The 24,592-nt window shown below is 44.6% G+C and overlaps 1 protein-coding gene across 1 annotated transcript in view; it reads right to left on the bottom strand.

Moving 5' to 3' along the window:
- Positions 1 to 12,492: 12,492 nt before the first annotated feature.
- LOC139401923 (transmembrane protein 114-like) overlaps positions 12,493 to 24,592 on the bottom strand; it is a 35,636-nt gene continuing 23,536 nt past the window's right edge. Inside the window, exons 3-4 of the mRNA XM_071145939.1 lie at positions 17,700 to 17,837; positions 12,493 to 12,725 (exon numbers count right to left, since the gene is read on the bottom strand). Of these exons, the coding sequence (XP_071002040.1) occupies positions 12,493 to 12,725; positions 17,700 to 17,837 (371 nt within the window). The remainder of the gene's footprint in view (positions 12,726 to 17,699; positions 17,838 to 24,592) is intronic.

Below are 24,592 nucleotides of genomic sequence, written 5' to 3'. Positions count from 1 at the left end.
TTGCAGATCGTAACCTGAACTCAGCATGACTGAGCCATCTTCACACTCTCTCCCAGCTTGGATAGAAAGGTGTTGTGCGTAAAACCAGTCTATTAATGCCAAATAACACAGTCAGTCCAGCCTCAAAAACACTACCTTGTTGTATTTTTATTATTTATTTAACCTTTTTAATTGAACCTTTATTTAACTAAGTCAGTTATTAAGAACAAATTGTTATTATAATGAGGGCCTACACATGTCACGCCCTGACCTTCGTTATCTTAGTTTTCTTTATTGTTTTTGGTTAGGTCAGGGCGTGACGAGGGTGGTTTGTGTAGGTGTTGTATTGTCTAGGGGTGTTGTATTGTCTAGGGGTTTTTGTATTGTCTAGGGGTTTTTGTATTGTCTAGGGGGTGTTGTATTGTCTAGGGGTTTTGTATTGTCTAGAGGGTTTTTGTATTGTCTAGGGGTTTTTGTATTGTCTAGGGGTGTTGTATTGTCTAGGGGTTTTGTATTGTCTAGGGGTTTTGTATTGTCTAGGGGTTTTGTATTGTCTAGGGGTTTTTGTATTGTCTAGGGGTGTTGTATTGTCTAGGGGTTTTGTATTGTCTAGGGGTTTTTCTATTGTCTAGGGGTGTTGTATTGTCTAGGGGTTGTTGTATTGTCTAGGGGTTTTGTATTGTCTAGGGGTTTTGTATTGTCTAGGGGTTTTGTATTGTCTAGGGGTTTTTGTATTGTCTAGGGGTTTTGTATTGTCTAGGGGGTTTTGTATTGTCTAGGGGTTTTGTATTGTCTAGAGGGTTTTTGTATTGTCTAGGGGTTTTGTATTGTCTAGGGGGTTTTGTATTGTCTAGGGGTTTTTGTATTGTCTAGGGGTTTTTGTATTGTCTAGGGGTGTTGTATTGTCTAGGGGTTTTGTATTGTCTAGGGGTTTTTGTATTGTCTAGGGGTGTTGTATTGTCTAGGGGTTTTGTATTGTCTAGGGGTTTTTGTATTGTCTAGGGGTTTTGTATTGTCTAGGGGTTTATATGTCTATGGTTGCCAAGATTGGTTCCCAATCAGAGGCAGCTGTTTATCGTCGTCTCTGATTGGGGACCATATTTAGGTAGCCATATTCCTTGGGTATTTGGTGGGTTATTGTCGATGTGTAGTTGCGTGTCAGCACTCGTGACTTATAGCGTCACGTTCGTTTTTGTTGTTTTGTTAGTTTGTTTAGTGTTCTTTATGTAAATAAAGACGAATGTATTCTAATCACGCTGCGCCTTGGTCTCCTCGTTATGACGAACGTGACAACACCGGCCAAACCCGGAAAACGCTGGGCCAATTGTGTGCCGCCCTGTGGGACTCCCAATCGTTTGTGATACAGCCTGGATTCTACTATTCATAGCCATGTGACATATTTAGCTGATAATTTATTAACCTTTTATGAAAATGACATAAAATAGTCTAACAATGAATACGTTTACATGCACGTCTCTCTCTCTGACCTTTCACCTCTATCTGCTCCTGCCTTTCACCACTATTCAATTCAATTCAACAAGGGGCTTTATTGGCATGGGAAACATATCTTAACATTGCCAAAGCAAGTGAGGTTGATAATATACAAAGTGAAGTAAAGAATCAAAAATTAACAGTAAACATTACACTCATAGAAGTTCCAAAAGAATAAAGACATTACACATGTCATATTATGTTTATATACAGTGTTGTAACGATGTGGAAATGGTTAAAGTACAACAAAGGTGTTTGTTCTTCACTGGTTGAACTTTTCTTGTGGCAACAGGTCACAAATCTTGCTGCTATGATGGCACACTGTGGAATTTCACCCAGTAGATATGGGTGAAATTCTTTGTGGATATTTTCCTTTGTAGGTCTGTGTAATCTGAGTGAAATATGTGTCTCTAATATACATTGGGCAGGAGATTAGGAAGTGCAGCTCAGTTTCCACCTCATTTTGTGGGCCTGTCTGATCTTGAGAGCCAGGTCTGCCTACGGCGGCCTTTCTCAATAGCAAGGCTATGCTCACTGAGTCTGTACATAGACAAGTATTTCCTTAAGTTTGGGTGAGTCACAGTGGTCAGGTATTCTGCCACTGTGTACTCTCTGTTAAGGGCCAAATAGCATTCTAGTTTGCTCTGTTTTTTGTTAATTCTTACCAATGTGTCAAGTAATTATCTTTCTGTTTTCTCATGATTTGGTTGAGTCTAATTGTGTTGCTGTCCTGGGGCTCTGTGGGGTCTGTTTTTTGTTCGTGAACAGAGCCCCAGGAGCAGCTTGCTTAGGGACTCTTCTCCAGCTTCTTTTTAGGTGGTTGTAGAATTGAACGTCTCTTTTCTGGATTTGGATAATTAGTGGGTATCGGCCTAATTCTGCTCTGCATGCATTATTTGGTGTTCTACGTTGTACACGGAGGAAATTTTTGCAGAATTCTGCGTGCAGAGTCTCAATTTGGTGTTTGTTCCATTTTGTGAATTCTTGGTTGGTGAGCAGACCCCACACCTCACAACTAGAAAGGGCAATGGGTTCTTTAACTGATTCAAGTATTTTTAGCCAGATCCTAATTGGTATGTCGAATTTCATGTTCCTTTTGATGGCATAGAATGCCCTTCTTGCCTTGTCTCTCAGATCGTTCACAGCTTTATGGAAGTTACGTGTGGCGCTGATGTTTAGGCCAAGGTATATATAGTTTATGTGTGCTCTAGGGCAATGGTGTCTAGATGGAATTTGCATTTGTGGTCCTGGCGACTGGACCTTTTTTGGAACACCATTATTTTGGTCTTACTGAGATTTACTATCAGGGCCCAGGTCTGACAGAATCTGTGCAGAAGATCTAGCTGCTGTTGTAGGCCGTCCTTGGTTGGTGACAGAAGCACCAGATCATCAGCAAACAGTAGACACATGACTTTGGATTCTAGTAGGGTGAGGCCGGGTGCTGCAGACTTTTCTAGTGCTCACGCCAATTCGCTGATATTTTTATGTTGAAGAGGGTGGGGCTTAAGGTTCATCCCTGTCTCACCCCACGGCCCTGTTTGAAGAAATGTGTGTGTTTTTTGTTTTCACTGAGGAAATGTACGAGTCCACTGTTAATGATAATGCAGAGGATTTTCCCAAGGTTACTGTTGACGCATATTCCACGGTAGTTATTGGTGTCAAATTTTTCTCCACTTTTGTGGATTGGGGTGATCAGTCCTTGGTTCCAAATATTGGAGAAGATGCCAGAGCTAATGATGATGTTATATAGTTTTAGTATAGCCTATTGGAAGTTGTCTGTATATTTGATCATTTCATTGAGGATACCATCAACACCACAAGCCTTTTGGGTTGGAAGGTTTTTCTTTTGTCCTCTAGTTCATTCAAGGTAATTAGAGAATCCAGTGGGTTCTGGTAGTCTTTAAGAATCCAGTGGGTTCTGGTAGTCTTTAATAATCCAGTGGGTTCTGGTAGTCTTTAATAATCCAGTGGGTTCTGGTAGTCTTTAATAATCCAGTGGGTTCTGGTAGTCTTTAATAATCCAGTGGGTTCTGGTAGTCTTTAATAATCCAGTGGGCTCTGGTAGTCTTTAATAATCCACTGGATTCTGGTAGTCTTTAATGGTTGATTCTAAGATTTGTATTTGATCATGTATGTTTTTGCTGTTTGTTCTTTGTTATAGAGCCAAAAATATTGGAGAAGTGGTTTATCCATACATCTCCATTTTGGATAGATAATTCTTCATGTTTGTTTAGTGTTTTCCAATTTTCCCAGAAGTGGTTAGAGTCTATGGATTCTTCAATTACATTGAGCTGATTTCTGACATGCTGTTCCTTCTTATTACTGTAGTGTATTTAGTGATTCACCATCGTGAATGTGTTTTTGGTTGGACAGGTTTCTCACTTCTTTCTTAGATTTTTGCATTCTTCGTCAAACCATTTGTCATTGTTCATTTTCTTCAGTTTTCTATTGGACATTTTTTTAGATTTGATAGGGAAGCTGAGAGGTCAAATATACTGTTAAGATTTTCTACTGCCAAGTTTACACCTTCACTATTACAGTGGAACGTTTTGTCCAGGAAGTTATCTACAACGTATCCAATTGACAACCAGAGACATTCTTCAAAGGACTCGTTTGGGAAACACAGCCTTCCATCTACCACCAACCTCTCTCTCTCTCTCTGTCTCTCTCTCTCTCTCTCTCTCTCTCTCTCTCTCTCTCTCTCTCTCTCTCTCTCTCTCTCTCTCTCTCTCTCTCTCTCTCTCTCTCTCTCTCTGTCTCTCTCTGTCTCTCTCTCTCTCTCTCTCTCTGTCTCTCTCTGTCTCTCTCTGTCTCTCTCTCTCTCTCTCTCTCTCTCTCTCTCTCTCTCTCTCTCTCTCTCTCTCTCGACCGAAGCGCAGCGTGAATATTTGTTGCATTTTCCTTTTCCAAATGGGCGGAAATTTAGAATGCATAAGATACTGTATTTACGATAGAGACATCACAGCTTCGCCTTTGTTCCTCAGTCTTCCCGCTCCTTCACTCAAACCCCGCCCCTTTTCGTTTGTTTAACAATCTGTTCCGCCAGCTAGTGACGTTTTCCTTTATGACATAATTTGTAATCAAGTTATGATTAATTATGCGTATGTGTAATTCTGTGTGATTAGTTAGGTATTTAGTAAATAAATAATTAAACCCAATTTTGTATTGCTGATTCAACTTGTTAGCCAGGGTTCATGAAGATAACCAATAATTTACAACTTTCAGATGAGACTGAATTAAGGTGACGATTAATATTGACTGCTATTGAGGTAAAATATTACTAGGTCTTTAAGAGTTTATTCGGAAGATAACAGCTCTATAAATATTATTTTGTGGTGCCCGACTCTCTAGTTAATTACATTTACATGATTAGCTCAATCAGGTAATAGTAATTACGGAGAATGGATTTTACAGAACATATCATATCACTTAATCTGGCATAGCCAAAGACACGACACTGTCTTCATTAAAGAATGGGGGTTCTAGTGGGGGTATATATATGTAGGACATTTTTCTCTGTTAAGATCATTTCCTTTTGAATTTCTAGCCAAATGTAAAATGTTCCTGTTTTGATTAATTTAATGGAGTGAGTTAAGTCTGCTCTATATCAGATTAGCATAACCCCTGGGTCCCTTCCTGGTTTCACACCTGGTAGTTTGGTGGATGGGACTACCAGCTCTCTGTAACCTAGAGGGTAACCAGTCTCCTCTATGCCCGGTTTCTTGTAGGATGACAATGTCTGTATTTCCGATTTATTTGATGAAGTCCAGGTTCCTGCTCTTTAGACCAAAGGCAGATGACCTCAGGCCTTGGATATTCGAGGATGAGATAGTGAAGGCTTTGTGCTCCATAAAGTGTCCAATGTTGTTGGTCGTATGGTTTGGCCTCTGATCAGTAAGTGTGAGCAGAGCCTGCTGAGCATCTGGTACATGTCATTGGCTTGGGCTAGTGTAAGAGTGGGGGTTGGGCCTGTTTGCTCGCACACGGCCTGGGCATATGTGTGACTTCCATGTTGAGGCCCGCTTTGCGGGAGTCGGGGGCATGGGGTGGGCAGGAGGGGCATAGGTCTGATCTTAGGGGACCTAAATGGGGTGTGGGCATGGTTGACTTGGGGGTTGATGATTGGTTGTGGTGTGTATATGGCTGGTGGTTTTGTGTCCTGGATGTAGGTCCTCTCAGCGTGGGTCTTCAAATTATCAGTCCAGGGGAGGGTCGCGCAGGTCTGGGAGAGTGTCTCGCTGGTCTGGGCGGGGTGTCTATTGATCTGTTGCTCCTGTGTGAAGTGTTGGGGCTACGTTTGAGAGCGATGTCCTTTAGAGTCCGGGCGAAGGTGGGCTCTGCTGCCTTGTAGAGGTGGACTTGGTCATAGAGGCTGTTCAAGTCCAGGGTGGAGGGGTGGGCCAGGAAAACATTTAGTTTTGAGGAACAGTCACGGGAAATATTTGCGTTTACACGCTGTGTGGTAGTAGGGTGGAAGTCTTTTTGTGGTAGCAGGGTGGAGATAACCACTTGTGAATTGGGGAAAGTAGAAGAAGCTTTTTCAATCACTCCCTTCAGTGCTGTGGCCACCCTTTCCTGCTGTGTTCTCAGGTCTTTTGTGCCTGTGTGTAATATTATGTGGCTGGGTGAACCTAGTTGGTCCTCAGACAGAAGGTCTAGGGCACGCTGGGTGTTTGGACACCAGAGTTTGGGAAAAAGTTGTTTTTCTTGTATAATTTCCCATTTGAGTCCATAAGGAGTACAATCTGTGTCTTGTGTTTGTCCTCAGTGGGTGTGGGGGGTTGTCAGAAGGGCTATCAGGGTGTCTCACAGGGGGGGTTCTCAGAGGGGGTGAGAGCCGCTGGGCTTGGGGTTCTTCATTTGTCTGTTCTGCTGTGATGTCGAGGCTATGGTCAGGGTCTGGGGAGGACTGTTCTGCTGTGATGACGAGGCTATGGTCAGGGTCTGGGGTGGACTGTTCTGCTGTGGTATTGAGACTTTTGTCTGGAGCTGAGGTGGGCTTTTCTGCTGGCTTCTCTGTAGGGGTGACCACCTCTCTAGTGGGCTGTTCTGCTGGCTTCTCTGTGGGGTTGGCCACCTCTCTAGTAGGTTGTTCTCTGTCACACGCAATCCCCCTTAACCTCTCCTCCAGCAGTCTGATCCTCTCCTCTAGTGCTCTGTTCTTCTCCTGTTCTTGCTTTTTATATTGTTGAAGTTGTCTCCCCACAGTCCAGAGTGCAGATATGTCTCTCTCCACCTCCAGCTCTCCAGGTCTGGTTGAGGGGTGTTGTTGTGCTGGACTGTTGTCTGGGTCTGTGCTGACTGGACTGTAATCACCTGCTGTTCCAGCTCCACCTGCCTTACCTCCAGCTGAGTGAATTTATCCTTCATTTCAATGAGGGAGTAGTACTCTGTGCTGGGAGGTTGACTTTCCGCTTTGGGTTGCTCGTCCTTGGGTTTATATAATGAATAGGTCTGGTCTGACTCATTCTGGGGGGGGGGGGATCTTTCTCAAGGGAGAGCTTCTCCTGCTGAGCTAATTCTTTGATTAGGTGAACGTCTAGCTGAAAGTCTTTGGGGGTCGCCCTGTACCATTACTGTTCCAGACTTATAGAAATTTGCATTAGCTGAGTCCTCGTTGTCTAGTATCCTGAGTTTCCACCCCTCGTTAACACCCCCCCTCTTAACAGAGGGTTAGTGGGTTAATATAACACTGTGCCATGCCAGGGGATGGTCTGTGTGGAAGATGAGGTTGCTGATGTTCCCATTTTTATAATAGTCAGCAAAAAGTGTCTCTTGATTTTGTGATATTTTCTTGCCTTATCATTCTTTACATACACAGGGTACTGTGTATGTACCACTGAAAAGCGGGAGGCAGCTTCTAAGCCCTCTCCATTTGGTTGGAATAGACTCTCCTGCCATTGTTGGGCTTAAGGGCTTTGACACCTCTCACTTGACAAGTCATCTCTAATTGAAGTTGTATCAGGCTTGGCAGCCTTCATTTAGCATTCAGTCCTTATTAAAACATGTATTTTTCTTCTTTGCTTATGGAAATAAAATATGGCTTCAGACTAAACATTACTCACTCAGTTCCAGGTTGGATGGTGTTTTCAGGTTTCTGTTGTTTTCCCAGAGCATTTACTGTATATCATTGGAACGATAATCTTTGGTAGTTGTAAGCCTTCCAGGTGATTCTGTAATTCCGTGCAAAATCAGGTTGCATATTGATTTCAGTTTTGATTTGGAGTGAAGGTTATGTTGTAAAGGGTAGCATCCTGCATGTGTTCCTGACAAACAATCCAATTTTAATTAACTCTAAATCTATCTCTTTTAAAAACATGCTGAAAATTGCAGGAGTTCATCTGATCATGATCTCTCTCTGTCTCTCTCTCTGTCTCTCTCTCTCTCTCTGTCTCTCTCTCTCTCTCTGTCTCTCTCTCTCTCTCTGTCTCTCTCTCTCTCTGTCTCTCTCTCTCTCTGTCTCTCTCTCTCTCTGTCTCTCTCTCTCTCTGTCTCTCTCTCTCTCTCTCTCTCTCTCTCTCTCTCTCTCTCTCTCTCTCTCTCTCTGAACATTAGGTTTTTATTAACTCAACTTTATTTGAAGAATAGTGTTTTTTTACACATCTGACATTTTCAAACACAACCGTCAAAGCTGAATAACAGCACGTGCATTAGTTACAATAGAATGAAGTCATTTCACCAACCCGTTCATTAGTTACAATAGAATGAAGTCATTTCACCAACCCGTTCATTAGTTACAATAGAATAAAGTCATTTCACCAACCCGTTCATTAGTTACAATAGAATGAAGTCATTTCACCAACCCGTTCATTAGTTACAATAGAATGAAGTCATTTCACCAACCCGTTCATTAGTTACAATAGAATGAAGTCATTTCACCAACCCGTTCATTAGTTACAACAGAATGAAGTCATTTCACCAACCCGTTCATTAGTTACAACAGAATGAAGTCATTTCACCAACCCGTTCATTAGTTACAACAGAATGAAGTCATTTCACCAACCCGTTCATTAGTTACAACAGAATGAAGTCATTTCACCAACCCGTTCATTAGTTAAAATAGAATGAAGTCATTTCAACAACCCGTTCATTAGTTACAACAGAATTATAACATTCCTGTGTGACATACTGAGTCTAGTCCAGCTAGTCTGATTTCTAACAGTGATCCATAGTACAGTATTGTAGCAAACCACTGCTAACCACCACTCCAATAAGGGCTACCTCTTTTAGGGAGTGGGGTAACACACCTAGGTTTACAGACTCTAACATATATATACATATATTCAGTATCTAAGGACTGACAACATGTGGTGGAAAATACATCATACTGGCTATACAACTGATTATATATATCTGTACATTGAAAGTTACAAATGTTGAAAATATTGCTGACATGCAAAACATTTTTGGGACGATATCCACAATGGACCAATGAAACACCAAAAGACTCAACAGCAAGGAAGAGGTCGGGGGAAAGGAGTGTATGAATCAGAAGAGGACGTTCTTCATTGTCTGGATGTTCTGTCTGAATGTGTGTATTGTATCAGTGTTCTGTCTGAATGTGTGTATTGTGTCAGTGTTCTGTCTGAATGTGTGTATTGTAACAGTGTTCTGTCTGAATGTGTGTATTGTAACAGTGTTCTGTCTGAATGTGTGTATTGTAACAGTGTTCTGTCTGAATGTGTGTATTGTGTCAGTGTTCTGTCTGAATGTGTGTATTGTGTCAGTGTTCTGTCTGAATGTGTGTATTGTGTCAGTGTTCTGTCTGAATGTGTGTATTGTATCAGTGTTCTGTCTGAATGTGTGTATCGTGTCAGTGTTCTGTCTGAATGTGTGTATCGTGTCAGTGTTCTGTCTGAATGTGTGTATTGTGTCAGTGTTCTGTCTGAATGTGTGTATTGTATCAGTGTTCTCTCTGAATGTGTGTATCGTGTCAGTGTTCTGTCTGAATGTGTGTATTGTATCAGTGTTCTGTCTGAATGTGTGTATTGTATCAATGTTCTGTCTGAATGTGTGTATTGTGTCAGTGTTCTGTCTGAATGTGTGTATTGTGTCAGTGTTCTGTCTGAATGTGTGTATTGTGTCAGTGTTCTGTCTGAATGTGTGTATTGTATCAATGTTCTGTCTGAATGTGTGTATTGTGTCAGTGTTCTGTCTGAATGTGTGTATTGTGTCAGTGTTCTGTCTGAATGTGTGTATTGTGTCAGTGTTCTGTCTGAATGTGTGTATTGTGTCAGTGTTCTGTCTGAATGTGTGTATTGTATCAGTGTTCTGTCTGAATGTGTGTATTGTGTCAGTGTTCTGTCTGAATGTGTGTATTGTATCAGTGTTCTGTCTGAATGTGTGTATTGTATCAGTGTTCTGTCTGAATGTGTGTATTGTGTCAGTGTTCTGTCTGAATGTGTGTATTGTGTCAGTGTTCTGTCTGAATGTGTGTATTGTGTCAGTGTTCTGTCTGAATGTGTGTATTGTATCAGTGTTCTGTCTGAATGTGTGTATTGTGTCATTGTTCTGTCTGAATGTGTGTATTGTGTCAGTGTTCTGTCTGAATGTGTGTATTGTGTCAGTGTTCTGTCTGAATGTGTGTATTGTATCAGTGTTCTGTCTGAATGTGTGTATTGTATCAGTGTTCTGTCTGAATGTGTGTATCGTGTCAGTGTTCTGTCTGAATGTGTGTATTGTATCAGTGTTCTGTCTGAATGTGTGTATCGTGTCAGTGTTCTGTCTGAATGTGTGTATTGTATCAGTGTTCTGTCTGAATGTGTGTATTGTGTCAGTGTTCTGTCTGAATGTGTGTATTGTATCAGTGTTCTGTCTGAATGTGTGTATCGTGTCAGTGTTCTGTCTGAATGTGTGTATTGTATCAGTGTTCTGTCTGAATGTGTGTATTGTATCAGTGTTCTGTCTGAATGTGTGTATTGTATCAGTGTTCTGTCTGAATGTGTGTATTGTATCAGTGTTCTGTCTGAATGTGTGTATTGTGTCAGTGTTCTGTCTGAATGTGTGTATTGTATCAGTGTTCTGTCTGAATGTGTGTATTGTGTCAGTGTTCTGTCTGAATGTGTGTATTGTATCAATGTTCAGTCTGAATTTAAAGTACCTTTCTAAAAAAACAAGAAAACTTTACAGCAAAAACAGACCCAGGAAAATATAGGATAAAAAAAGACAATCAAAATAATATAATATTTGAAGCTAATTACCCTTAAAATGAATATTTCACCCAAAACCTTGTGTTTTTTTTGCATTTTGCATCATATGATGCTGTGTTTTGCTGGGCTACGCTGAGGAGAAAGCCAGACTGAGGAGAGAGCCAGACTGAGTAGAAAGCCAGACTGAGGAGAAAGCCAGACTGAGGAGAAAGCCAGACTGAGGAGGCGAGGTGTAGTTTCTTGTAGTTGAGGTGTAGTTTCTTGTAGGGGAGGTGTAGTTTCTTGTAGGTGAGGTGTAGTTTATTGTAGGGGAGGTGTAGTTTCTTGTAGGGGAGGTGTAGTTTCTTGTAGGTGAGGTGTAGTTTCTTGTAGGTGAGGTGTAGTTTCTTGTAGGGGAGGTATAGTTTCTTGTAGGGGAGGTGTAGTTTCTTGTAGGGGAGGTATAGTTTCTTGTAGGTGAGGTGTAGTTTCTTGTAGGGGAGGTGTAGTTTCTTGTAGGGGAGGTGTAGTTTCTTGTAGGTGAGGTGTAGTTTCTTGTAGGTGAGGTGTAGTTTCTTGTAGGGGAGGTATAGTTTCTTGTAGGGGAGGTGTAGTTTCTTGTAGGGGAGGTGTAGTTTCTTGTAGGGGAGGTGTAGTTTCTTGTAGGGGAGGTGTAGTTTCTTGTAGGGGAGGTGTAGTTTCTTGTAGGGGAGGTGTAGTTTCTTGTAGGTGAGGTGTAGTTTCTTGTAGGTGAGGTGTAGTTTGACTGGGAGCCAGTTAAGGTGGTGCAGGGAAGGGTGTTTCCTTCCTGACCACATCAAGACATCTACACTTAAAGGGGAAATCTGCTGTTCAAACATCAATGTGTTCACACCACCACTAAAAGTGTCTAGAAGATGGATGTAGCAATCACAGATTGTCCCCCTTTAACTGTGTGATATTTTCCCGGTTACATGAACACTCCTCCCCTCCAGGTACACCTTGTGGCTTAACCAATCAAATGGATATGTCAAGACAAGAGAGAGGACCGAGTTGAATTGCATCAAGGATGCAGGTCGACGTTTATTGTCATGAGTCTTGTCCTGGAGGCAGAACGGAGTGATTTTTCCCATAGATAGGCCAGCTGCAAAGTCAAAATTGTAAAAATTCAAGAAAACATGTTTTTCTCCCTCCATCCTCCTGCTTCTCTCGCTCCCTCTCTTTCCTCCTCCCTCTCTCTCCTCCTCCCTCTCTCTCCTCCTCCCTTTCTTTCCTCTTCCCTCTCTTTCCTCCTCCCTCTCTCTCCTCCTCCCTCTCTCTCCTCTTCCCTCTCTCTCCTCCTCCCTCTCTTTCCTCTTCCCTCTCTCTCCTCCTCCCTCTCTCTCCTCCTCCCCCTCTCTCCTCCTCCCTCTCTCTCCTCCCTTCTCTCTCTCCTCCTCCCTTTCTTTCCTCTTCCCCCTCTCTCTCCTCCTCCCTCTCTTTCCTCCTCCCTCTCTTTACTCCTCCCTCTCTCTCCTCCTCCTGCTTCTCTCGCTCCCTCTCTCTCCCCCTCCCTCCATGTCTCATAATTTCAGTTCCTGTCTCTGTGTAGTGATGGTTCTGCAGGCCAGCAGGAAGCCTCCTCCCTCTCTCTCCTCCTCCTGCTTCTCTCGCTCCTTCTCTCTCCCCCTCCCTCCATGTCTCATAATTTCAGTTCCTGTCTCTGTGTAGTGATGGTTCTGCAGGCCAGCAGGAAGCCTCCTCCCTCTCTCTCCTCCTCCCTCTCTCTCCTCCTCCTGCTTCTCTCGCTCCTTCTCTCTCCCCCTCCCTCCATGTCGCATAAGTTCAGTTCCTGTCTCTGTGTAGTGATGGTTCTGCAGGCCAGCAGGAAGCCTCCTCCCTCTCTCTCCTCCTCTCTCTCCCCTCCCTCCATGTCTCATAATTTCAGTTCCTGTCTATGTGTAGTGATGGTTCTGCAGGCCAGCAGGAAGCCAGCGGAGGTGAATAGCTGTGTTCCACTAGAGATCCAGGACAGGACCAGAGACCAGCCAAACAGGATCTGGACCCCCTCCATATTGACACCCATCTGCTCAGCCAGACACAGAGCCTCCTGGAAGACTGCAGCAGAGTAGGCCATGTACACACTCACCCCTGTTAGTGAGGACAGAGCTGGAGGGAGGGAGGGAGGGAGGGAGGGAGGGAGGGAGGGAGGTGTGGAGAGAAATGGGGAAAAGGAGTGTGTTTACTGATAAAATACCAAATGACAGGGACATACTGACCACTAGGGAGCCACAGGGACATACTGACCACTAGGGAGACACAGGGACATACTGACCACTAGGGAGACACAGGGACATCCTGACCACTAGGGAGACACAGGGACATCCTGACCACTACGGAGACACAGGGACATCCTGACCACTAGGGAGACACAGGGACATACTGACCACTAGGGAGCCACAGGGACATACTGACTACTAGGGAGACACAGGGACATCCTGACCACTAGGGAGACACAGGGACATCCTGACCACTAGGGAGACACAGGGACATCCTGACCACTAGGGAGACACAGGGACATCCTGACCACTAGGGAGACACAGGGACATCCTGACCACTAGGGAGACACAGGGACATACTGACCACTAGGGAGACACAGGGACATACTGACCACTAGGGAGACACAGGGACATACTGACCACTAGGGAGACACAGGGACATACTGACCACTAGGGAGACACAGGGACATCCTGACCACTAGGGAGACACAGGGACATACTGACCACTAGGGAGCCACAGGGACATACTGACCACTAGGGAGACACAGGGACATACTGACCACTAGGTAGACACAGGGACATACTGACCACTAGGGAGACACAGGGACATCCTGACCACTAGGGAGACACAGGGACATACTGACCACTAGGGAGACACAGGGACATCCTGACCACTAGGGAGACACAGGGACATACTGACCACTAGGGAGACACAGGGACATCCTGACCACTAGGGAGACACAGGGACATACTGACCACTAGGGAGACACAGGGACATACTGACCACTAGGGAGACACAGGGACATACTGACCACTAGGGAGCCACAGGGACAAACTGACCACTAGGGAGACACAGGGACATACTGACCACTAGGGAGCCACAGGGACATACTGACCACTAGGCAGCCACAGGGACATACTGACCAATAGGGAGACACAGGGACATACTGACCACTAGGGAGACACAGGGACATACTGACCACTAGGGAGACACAGGGACATACTGACCACTAGGGAGACACAGGGACATACTGACCACTAGGGAGACACAGGGACATACTGACCACTAGGGAGACACAGGGACATACTGACCACTAGGGAGACACAGGGACATACTGACCACTAGGGAGACACAGGGGCATACTGACCACTAGGGAGACAAAGGGACATACTGACCACTAGGGAGACACAGGGACATACTGACCACTAGGGAGACACAGGGACATACTGACCACTAGGGAGACACAGGGACATACTGAACACTAGGGAGACACAGGGACATACTGACCACTAGGGAGACACAGGGACATACTGACCACTAGGGAGACACAGGGACATACTGACCACTAGGGAGGCACAGGGACATACTGACCACTAGGGAGACACAGGGACATACTGACCACTAGGGAGACACAGGGACATACTGACCACTAGGGAGACACAGGGACATACTGACCACTAGGGAGCCACAGGGACAAACTGACCACTAGGGAGACACAGGGACATACTGACCACTAGGGAGCCACAGGGACATACTGACCACTAGGGAGACACAGGGACATACTGACCACTAGGGAGACACAGGGACATACTGACCACTAGGGAGACACAGGGGCATACTGACCACTAGGGAGACACAGGGACATACTGACCACTAGGGAGACACAGGGACATACTGACCACTAGGGAGACACAGGGACATACTGACCACTAGGGAGACACAGGGACAAACTGACCACTAGGGAGACACAGGGACATACTGACCACTAGTGAGACACAGGGACATACTGACCACTAGGGAGGGACACATCCTGACCACTAGGGAGACACATACTGACCACTAGGGAGACACAGGGACAAACTGACCACTAGGGAGACACAGGGACATACTGACCACTAGGGAGACACACACTGAGTGTAGAGGTGGCAGGTAGCCTAGTGGTTAGAGTGTAGAGGTGGCAGGTAGCCTAGTGGTTAGAGTGTAGAGGCGGCAGGGTAGCCTAGTGGTTAGAGTGTAGAGGCGTCAGGTAGCCTAGTGGTTAGAGTGTTGGGTGTCAGGTAGCCTAGTGGTTAGAGTGTAGAGGTGGCAGGTAGCCTAGTGGTTAGAGTGTGGAGGTGGTAGGTAGCCTAGTGGTTATAGTGTAGAGGTGGTATGTAGCCTAGTGGTTAGAGTGTGGAGGTGGTATGTAGCCTAGTGGTTATAGTGTAGAGGTGGTATGTAGCCTAGTGGTTAGAGTGTGGAGGTGGTATGTAGCCTAGTGGTTATAGTGTAGAGGTGGTATGTAGCCTAGTGGTTAGAGTGTGGAGGTGGTATGTAGCCTAGTGGTTATAGTGTAGAGGTGGTATGTAGCCTAGTGGTTAGAGTGTGGAGGTGGTATGTAGCCTAGTGGTTATAGTGTAGAGGTGGTATGTAGCCTAGTGGTTAGAGTGTGGAGGTGGTAGGTAGCCTAGTGGTTATAGTGTAGAGGTGGTATGTAGCCTAGTGGTTATAGTGTAGAGGTGGTATGTAGCCTAGTGGTTAGAGTGTGGAGGTGGTATGTAGCCTAGTGGTTAGAGTGTAGAGGTGGTATGTAGCCTAGTGGTTAGAGTGTGGAGGTGGTATGTAGCCTAGTGGTTATAGTGTAGAGGTGGTATGTAGCCTAGTGGTTAGAGTGTGGAGGTGGTATGTAGCCTAGTGGTTATAGTGTAGAGGTGGTATGTAGCCTAGTGGTTAGAGTGTGGAGGTGGTATGTAGCCTAGTGGTTATAGTGTAGAGGTGGTATGTAGCCTAGTGGTTAGAGTGTGGAGGTGGTAGGTAGCCTAGTGGTTAGAGTGTAGAGGTGGTATGTAGCCTAGTGGTTAGAGTGTGGAGGTGGTATGTAGCCTAGTGGTTATAGTGTAGAGGTGGTATGTAGCCTAGTGGTTATAGTGTAGAGTTGGTATGTAGCCTAGTGGTTAGAGTGTAGAGGTGGTATGTAGCCTAGTGGTTAGAGTGTAGAGGTGGTATGTAGCCTAGTGGTTAGAGTGTGGAGGTGGTATGTAGCCTAGTGGTTAGAGTGTGGAGGTGGTATGTAGCCTAGTGGTTATAGTGTAGAGGTGGTATGTAGCCTAGTGGTTATAGTGTAGAGGTGGTATGTAGCCTAGTGGTTAGAGTGTAGAGGTGGTATGTAGCCTAGTGGTTAGAGTGTGGAGGTGGTAGGTAGCCTAGTGGTTATAGTGTAGAGGTGGTATGTAGCCTAGTGGTTATAGTGTAGAGGTGGTATGTAGCCTAGTGGTTAGAGTGTTGGGCCACTAACTGAAAGGTTGTTAGATCAAATCCCCGAGCGACGAGGTAACAACCTGCCGTTAAATAAAGGTACAATAAATACCTGTAGTCTAAGTCATGTGAGATCCATAGATTAGGACCAAATCAATGCATTTTAATTGACTGTTGTCCTCATATGAACTGTAACTCCGTTGGTGAAATGATTACATGTATATTTCTGTTCAGGTACTTTGAATATAAATGAATATAAACTGTCGTGGTGGGGCTTGTATAGGGTGTACGGTATAGGGTGTAGGGTATAGGGTGTAGGGTATAGGGTGTACGGTATAGGGTGTACGGTATAGGGTGTACGGTATAGGGTGTAGGGTATAGGGTGTACGGTATAGGGTGTAGGGTATAGGGTGTACGGTATAGGGTGTAGGGTATAGGGTGTACGGTATAGGGTGTAGGGTATAGGGTGTAGGGTAGGGTATAGTAGGGTATAGGGTGTAGGGTATAGGGTGTAGGGTATAGGGTGTACGGTATAGGGTGTAGGGTATAGGGTGTAGGGTATAGGGTGTAGGGTATAGGGTGTAGGGTATAGGGTGTAGGGTATAGGGTGTAGGGTGTAGGGTATAGGGTGTAGGGTATAGGGTATAGGGTGTAGGGTATAAGGTGTACGGTATAGGGTGTAGGGTATAGGGTGTAGGGTATAGGGTGTAGGGTATAGGGTGTAGGGTATAGGGTGTAGGGTGTAGGGTGTAGGGTATAGGGTGTACGGTATAGGGTGTACGGTATAGGGTGTAGGGTATAGGGTGTAGGGTATAGGGTGTAGGGTGTAGGGTATAGGGTGTAGGGTATAGGGTGTAGGGTATAGGGTGTACGGTATAGGGTGTACGGTATAGGGTGTACGGTATAGGGTGTACGGTATAGGGTGTAGGGTGTAGGGTGTAGGGTATAGGGTGTAGGGTATAAGGTGTACGGTATAGGGTGTAGGGTATAGGGTGTAGGGTATAGGGTGTAGGGTATAGGGTGTAGGGTATAGGGTATAGGGTGTAGGGTATAGGGTGTAGGGTATAGGGTGTAGGGTATAGGGTGTAGGGTATAGGGTGTAGGGTATAGGGTGTACGGTATAGGGTGTAGGGTATAGGGTGTAGGGTATAGGGTGTACGGTATAGGGTGTACGGTATAGGGTGTAGGGTATAGGGTGTATGGTATAGGGTGTACGGTATAGGGTGTAGGGTATAGGGTGTAGGGTGTAGGGTATTTTGGGTATAAGGTATAGGGTATAAGGCATAGGGTATAGGGTATAAGGTGTAGGGTATAAGGCATAGGGTATAAGGTGTAGGGTGTAGGGTGTAGGGTATAAGGCATAGGGTATAGGGTGTAGTGTATAAGGTGTAGGGTATAAGGCATAGGGTATAAGGTGTAGGGTATAGGGTGTAGGGTATAGGGTGTAGGGTATAGGGTATATAGGGTATAAAGTATCTTGTATAGGGTGTAGGGTGTAGGGTATAGGTTGTAGTGTATAAGGTATAGGGCATAAAGTATATTGTATAAGGTAAAATGTATAAGGTGTAGAGTGTAGGGTATAGGGTATAAGATATATTGTATAGGGTGTAGGGTATATAGGGTGCTTACCTCCCAGTAGTAACAGTACACCAGTCATCAGCAGTAGTAGGTAAGCTCTGGCCAGCAGGCCGATGAACCCCATCAGTCCCCCGACAACCATGATGATCATGCTGAGAGGAAGCAACACCATGAATGTCCCGTGCATATCTGAGAGAGGGGGAGGGAGAGAGAGGGAGAGGGAGAGGGAGAGGTAGAGAGAGAGAGAGAGAGAGAGAGAGAGAGAGAGAGAGAGAGAGAGAGAGAGAGAGAGAGAGAGAGAGAGAGAGAGAGAGAGAGAGAGAGAGAGAGAGAGAGAGAGAGAGAGAGAGAGAGAGAGAGAGAGAGAGAGAGAGAGAGATTGATTCCCGGACCTTCCATAAGAAAGCCATTACCTACAGAGAGATGAACCTGGAGAAGAGTCCCCGAAGCAAGCTGGTCATGGCGCTCTGTTCACAAACACACCCTACAGAGCCCCAGGACAGCAACACAATTGGACCCAACCAAATCATGAGAAAACAAAAAGATAATTACTTTGACACATTGGCAAGAATTAACAAAAAAACAAAGCAAACTGGAATGCTATTTGGCCCTAAACAGAGAGTTGGAAAACAAACTCAATTTTGATAAACTCCCATATCTACTGGGTGAAATACCACAGTGTGACATCACAGCAGCAAGATTTGTGACCTGTTGCCACGAGAAAAGGGCAACCAGTGAAGAACAAACACCATTGTAAATACAACCCATATTTATGCTTATTTATTTTATCTTTATACTTTAACCATGTGTACATCGTTACAACACTGTTATATATACATTATGACATTTATAATGTCTTTATTGTTTTGGAACGTCTGTGAGTGTTTACTGTACATTTATGTTGTTTATTTCACTTTTGTTTATTGTCTACTTCACTTGCTTTGGCAATGTTAACATACGTTTCCCATGCCAATAAATCCCGTAATTCAATTCAAGAGAGCTGATCCTGGGGCTCTGTTCACAAACACGAACACACCCCACAGAGCCCCAGGACAGCAGCACAAATAGACCCAACCAAATCATGAGAAAACAAAAAGATAATTACTTGACACATTGGAAAGAATTTACCAAAAAAACAGAGCAAACTAGAATGTTATTTGGCCCTACACAGAGAGTACACAGCGGCAGAATACCTGACCACTGTGACTGACCCAAAATGAAGGAAAGCTTTGACTATGTACAGACTCAGTGAGCATAGCCTTGCTATTGAGAAAGGCCGCCGTAGGCAGACATGGCTCTCAAGAGAAGACAGGCTATGTGCTCACTGCCCACAAAATGAGGTGGAAACTGAGCTGCAATTTGATCCACAAAGACTTGATGACACACAGGCTGAATAGAATCCTGCATAGAAGGAAAGAATCTCCTTCTTCCTGTCTGTCTGTCTGTCTGTCTGTCTGTCTCTCTGTCTCTCTGTCTCTCTGTCTCTCTCTCTGTGTCTGTCTGTCTCTCTCTCTGTGTCTGTCTGTCTGTCTGTCTGTCTGTCTGTCTGTCTGTCTGTCTGTCTGTCTGTCTGTCTATCCCCATGGGGTTTACACACACACACACACACACACACACACACACACACACACACACACACACACACACACACACACACACACACACACACACACACACCAAGGTACAGCAGGGATGCTTATATGTCCCAGTACCGTGGGATCTAATCTCATCTAGAAACCTGGGCTTGTGTTGCTGTACAGGTGGTTATGTTTGTTTGATTAGATACTAATTAATTATACAGTACCTGTTTGTGTTTATATAGAATAGTTCTGTAATGATCTTTCCTCAATTTTAAAGGTTCTACAAATAACCTTTTTGAAGAATACTACAGGGTTAGCAACATCGGGTTGTTAATATTCCATAGGTGTTGTTATTAAGAGGGTGAACCAGGTGTACTGGAACAGCTGAGGGGCCCTGAAGTAGTGATGTTACGGCTGAGGTGATGTTATGGCTGAGGGACCCTGAAGTAGTGATGTTACGGCTGAGGGGCCCTGAAGTAGTGACGTTACGGCTGAAGGGCACTGAAGCAGTGATGTTACGTGTTAAATACTGCAGTTCCCCGAGGCATGCTTTGAAATCTCCAAGCAGCGAACTTCAAAAGCAGTGTTCCGAAGCGTGTATCACTTTATCACAATTACGTCGCCAGTGATGTCCGAAGCTTCGTTTGAGCACGTGCTTTTTCAAACCGTGTGTTGCAACAGCAACAAAAATGCGGAACTCGTTGATTTTGCGAGATCCCATTGATTTCCTACAGGTTCCGGTGCTTTCTTTGATGAAGCTGCTTTCAAACATCGACCTTTTACTGGTTATCGTACTTATACACCTAGTTAGGGTTTTACACATGTAATTACACCTGACTGGTTGCTGAGCAGGTAGAGCAGGTAACCGTGGAACATTCAAGAACGTTAGGGTGTGAGGTTTGAATCCCATTGAAGGTACACTATTTAGAAAATAGTTTTAAAATAGTTACGTGAAACTACACTGAACTGTTCAAATCATGTGTTGTGTTTAGTATAAGCTTCTGTCTTAATAATCATCCTAAATCATGTGTTGTATTTAGTATAGTATAAGCTTCTGTCTAAATAATGTGTTGTATTTAGTATAAGCTTCTGTCTTAATAATCAGTCTAAATAATGTGTTGTGTTTAGTATAAGCTTCAGTCTTAATAATCAGCCTAAATAATGTGTATTGTATTTAGTATAAATTTCTGTCTTAATAATCAGCCTAAATAATGTGTTGTATTTAGCATAAGCTTTAGTCTAACAGTTTTGAACCATCGCTAGGACCCATTTCTCAACACTTAGATCACTTTTTCATAACTCTTTGCACAACAGCAGTCTATGTGGACTAAAACTGCGGATCATTGTTTGTCATTGTTTTGGCACAAAATGCATTCAATGACTACATCTTTCAAATGTCGTGAATTATGTTTTTTCACTCAGACACGACCACCACCCAAAACTCTATGCACCTACAGGCCAATTTGCACCTGTTGACGTACTCTTTTCAAAACCGTTCCAAAACCCAACATAATAAGGCAGCAATTTGCTACGTTTCTACTTTAATGTCGTAGTGAAATATATTCCACATCTAAAAAATGAAATACTATCAAAACAATTAGACCAACCACATCTGACTCCCATTGTAGCTGAACACCTACCCAGGTGTTAGTCTTTCAATGCCATTACCATCTATACAAAAGGGGACATTTTAGGAGTAATGATGTACTGTAATGTAAACATGGACCCAGCCAGAGATAGAGAAGTGGCTGACCGAGGAAGAAGAGTGGCTGTCAGAGGAAGAAGAGTGGCTGGGAGAGGAAGAGGAGTGGCTGGGAGAGGAAGAAGAGTGGCTGGGAGAGGAAGAGGAGTGGCTGGGAGAGGAAGAAGAGTGGCTGGGAGAGGAAGAAGAGTGGCTGGGAGAGGAAGAAGAGTGGCTGGGAGAGGAAGAAGAGTGGCTGGGAGAGGAAGAGGAGTGGCTGGGAGAGGAAGAGAAGTAAGTATACGTGGTGGAAGAAGACTGAGAGGAAGATCAAGAGCTGTAGTCTCAGATGAGATTAGAGCTACTATAATTGATCCTGTAATAAATCATGGTCTATCAATGAGAGAGGCTGGTCTGAGAGTGCAGACAAATCTGCAACGCTCAACAGTGGCATCTATTGTGAGACATTTCCGGCAAAACACCAGGTAAGATGTGCATTCTGCAAGAGGCATCTGACTGAACTGCACATTACAGAAGTAAATTGAGTCACAGAGCGGTATGAAGTCACAGAGCGGTATGCAGTCACAGAGCGGTATGCAGTCACAGAGCGGTATGCAGTCACAGGGCGGTATGCAGTCACAGGGCGGTATGCAGTCACAGAGCGGTATGCAGTCACAGGGCGGTATGCAGTCACAGGGCAGTATGCAGTCACAGAGCGGTATGCAGTCACAGGGCGGTATGCAGTCACAGAGTGGTATGCAGTCACAGGGCGGTATGCAGTCACAGGGCGGTATGCAGTCACAGGGCGGTATGCAGTCACAGAGCGGTATGCAGTCACAGAGCGGTATGCAGTCACAGAGCGGTATGCAGTCACAGGGCGGTATGCAGTCACAGAGCGGTATGAAGTCACAGAGCGGTATGCAGTCACAGGGCGGTATGCAGTCACAGAGCGGTATGCAGTCACAGAGCTGTATGCAGTCACAGGGCGGTATGCAGTCACAGAGCGGTATGCAGTCACAGGGCGTTATGCAGTCACAGAGCGGTATGCAGTCACAGAGCGGTATGCAGTCACAGAGCGGTATGCAGCTACAGAGCGGTATGCAGCCACAGAGCGTTATTCAGTCACAGAGCGGTATGCAGTCACAGAGCGGTATGCAGCCACAGAGCGGTATGCAGCCACAGAGCGTTATGCAGTCACAGAGCGGTATGCAGTCACAGAGCGGTATGCAGTCACAGGGCGGTATGCAGCCACAGAGCGGTATGCAGTCACAGAGCGGTATGCTGTCACAGGGCGGTATGCAGTCACAGGGCGGTATGCAGTCACAGAGCGGTATGCAGTCACAGGGCGGTATGCAGTCACAGGGCGGTATGCAGTCACAGAGCGGTATGCAGTCACAGGGCGGTATGCAGTCACAGGGCGGTATGCAGTCACAGAGCGGTATGCAGTCACAGAGCGGTATGCAGTCACAGGGCGGTATGCAGTCACAGGGCGGTATGCAGTCACAGAGCGGTATGCAGTCACAGAGCGGTATGCAGTCACAGAGCGGTATGCAGTCACAGAGCGGTATGCAGCCACAGAGCGATATGCAGCCACAGAGCGTTATGCAGTCACAGAGCGGTATGCAGCCACAGAGCGGTATGCAGCCACAGAGCGGTATGCAGTCACAGAGCGGTATGCAGTCACAGAGCGGTATGCAGCCACAGAGCGGTATGCTGTCAAAAGGATTCTTTCCTAGGTGTGTTGTCCAAGATGACATAAGATGTGACGTGGATGAGAACCTGTGGCCAAATGCAGAGGACAGGGTGGACTAGCATTGCTACTGTATCTGTATCGGTAGATGGTGTAAATACACATTCTTGTATTTTGGAATCACTCAATGCCATAAAATGGACATAAAACACATCATAGCATTTTGCGTCTGATTCGTTCCTGTAACATAAACTGCAGTGAATTATAAACAGTAGAGAGGTGTCGTTCCTGTAACATAAACTGCAGTGAATTATAAACAGTAGAGAGGTGTCATTCCTGTAACATAAACTGCAGTGAATTATAAACAGTAGAGAGGTGTCGTTCCTGTAACATAAACTGCAGTGAATTATAAACAGTAGAGAGGTGTCTTTCCTGTAACATAAACTGCAGTGAATCATCAACAGTAGAGAGGTGTCGTTCCTGTAACATAAACTGCAGTGAATCATAAACAGTAGAGAGGTGTCGTTCCTGTAACATAAACTGCAGTGAATTATAAACAGTAGAGAGGTGTCGTTCCTGTAACATAAACTGCAGTGAATTATAAACAGTAGAGAGGTGTCGTTCCTGTAACATAAACTGCAGTGAATCATAAACAGTAGAGAGGTGTCGTTCCTGTAACATAAACTGCAGTGAATTATAAACAGTAGAGAGGTGTCGTTCCTGTAACATAAACTGCAGTGAATTATAAACAGTAGAGAGGTGTCATTCCTGTAACATAAACTGCAGTGAATTATAAACAGTAGAGAGGTGTCGTTCCTGTAACATAAACTGCAGTGAATTATAAACAGTAGAGAGGTGTCGTTCCTGTAACATAAACTGCAGTGAATCATAAACAGTAGAGAGGTGTCATTCCTGTAACATAAACTGCAGTGAATCATAAACAGTAGAGAGGTGTCGTTCCTGTAACATAAACTGCAGTGAATTATAAACAGTAGAGAGGTGTCATTCCTGTTTTGTAAAGACATTTGACAAAAGAAAACATTGTTGTTAGTGTTGTTTAGGTCGTTGTTTTATTGAGTGACAACGTGTGCTTGTTGGGTGACAACCTTTTGCTCGTGTGACGGAAGAATGTGCTGTTAGGAGAACAGTGTGAAGAGTTTTGGTAGTTTCAGTGCATTTCGGATGTGAAATGAACTGCTGTGCCAAGCTGAAAGTCTGTTAGGAGAACAGTGTGAAGAGTTTTGGTAGTTTCAGTGCATTATGGATGTGAAATGAACTGCTGTGCCAAGCTGAAAGTCTGTTAGGAGAACAGTGTGAAGAGTTTTGAAAAAGTGACCTAAGTATTGGGAAATGGGTCCAAACGATTGTAAAAAAAAAATTAAAAAAAACTGTAATCATCCTAAATAATACCATAGATTCTGTTTTACAACCATAGTGAAGTTGAAGGCAACAAGGGAAGAGTGATGTAAAAGGTGACTCTGCCAATCCAACAGACTGTAGGCTAAAGACAACCATTTACCACTGCACCACAGAGTTAGGATGAATGACAAAAACACAACTCTTGATTATCACACGCTGCTATTTGCTGCTGACTCGCAGACGTCACTAATGTGCATCGGGAACAGACAATGAACCTCTGAGTAGCAAACCTATTTGAATGGAAATACTTCAGGAAGCTTGATTTACTCCACATCCACCCTGAAGAGATAATTGAGAACCATTGATTGAGACATCAGTTCTCAATAGACACAAGGCCAAACAATACGTGAGTCTTTCACAAGAGACACCATCACTGGAAACACACCACAGATCAGACCGACTGGAATGACATCACACCACAGATCAGACCGACTGGAATGACATGTAATGGCATCACACCACAGATCAGACCGACTGGAATGACATCACACCACAGATCAGACCGACTGGAATGACATGTAATGGCATCACACCACAGATCAGACCGACTGGAATGACATCACACCACAGATCA

This window comes from Oncorhynchus clarkii, unplaced genomic scaffold, assembly GCF_045791955.1.
Source record: "Oncorhynchus clarkii lewisi isolate Uvic-CL-2024 unplaced genomic scaffold, UVic_Ocla_1.0 unplaced_contig_7032_pilon_pilon, whole genome shotgun sequence".
Lineage (NCBI taxonomy): Eukaryota > Metazoa > Chordata > Actinopteri > Salmoniformes > Salmonidae > Oncorhynchus > Oncorhynchus clarkii.
The sequence above is the reverse complement of the archived record's forward strand: the minus strand, read 5'-3'. Positions and strand labels throughout refer to the sequence as shown.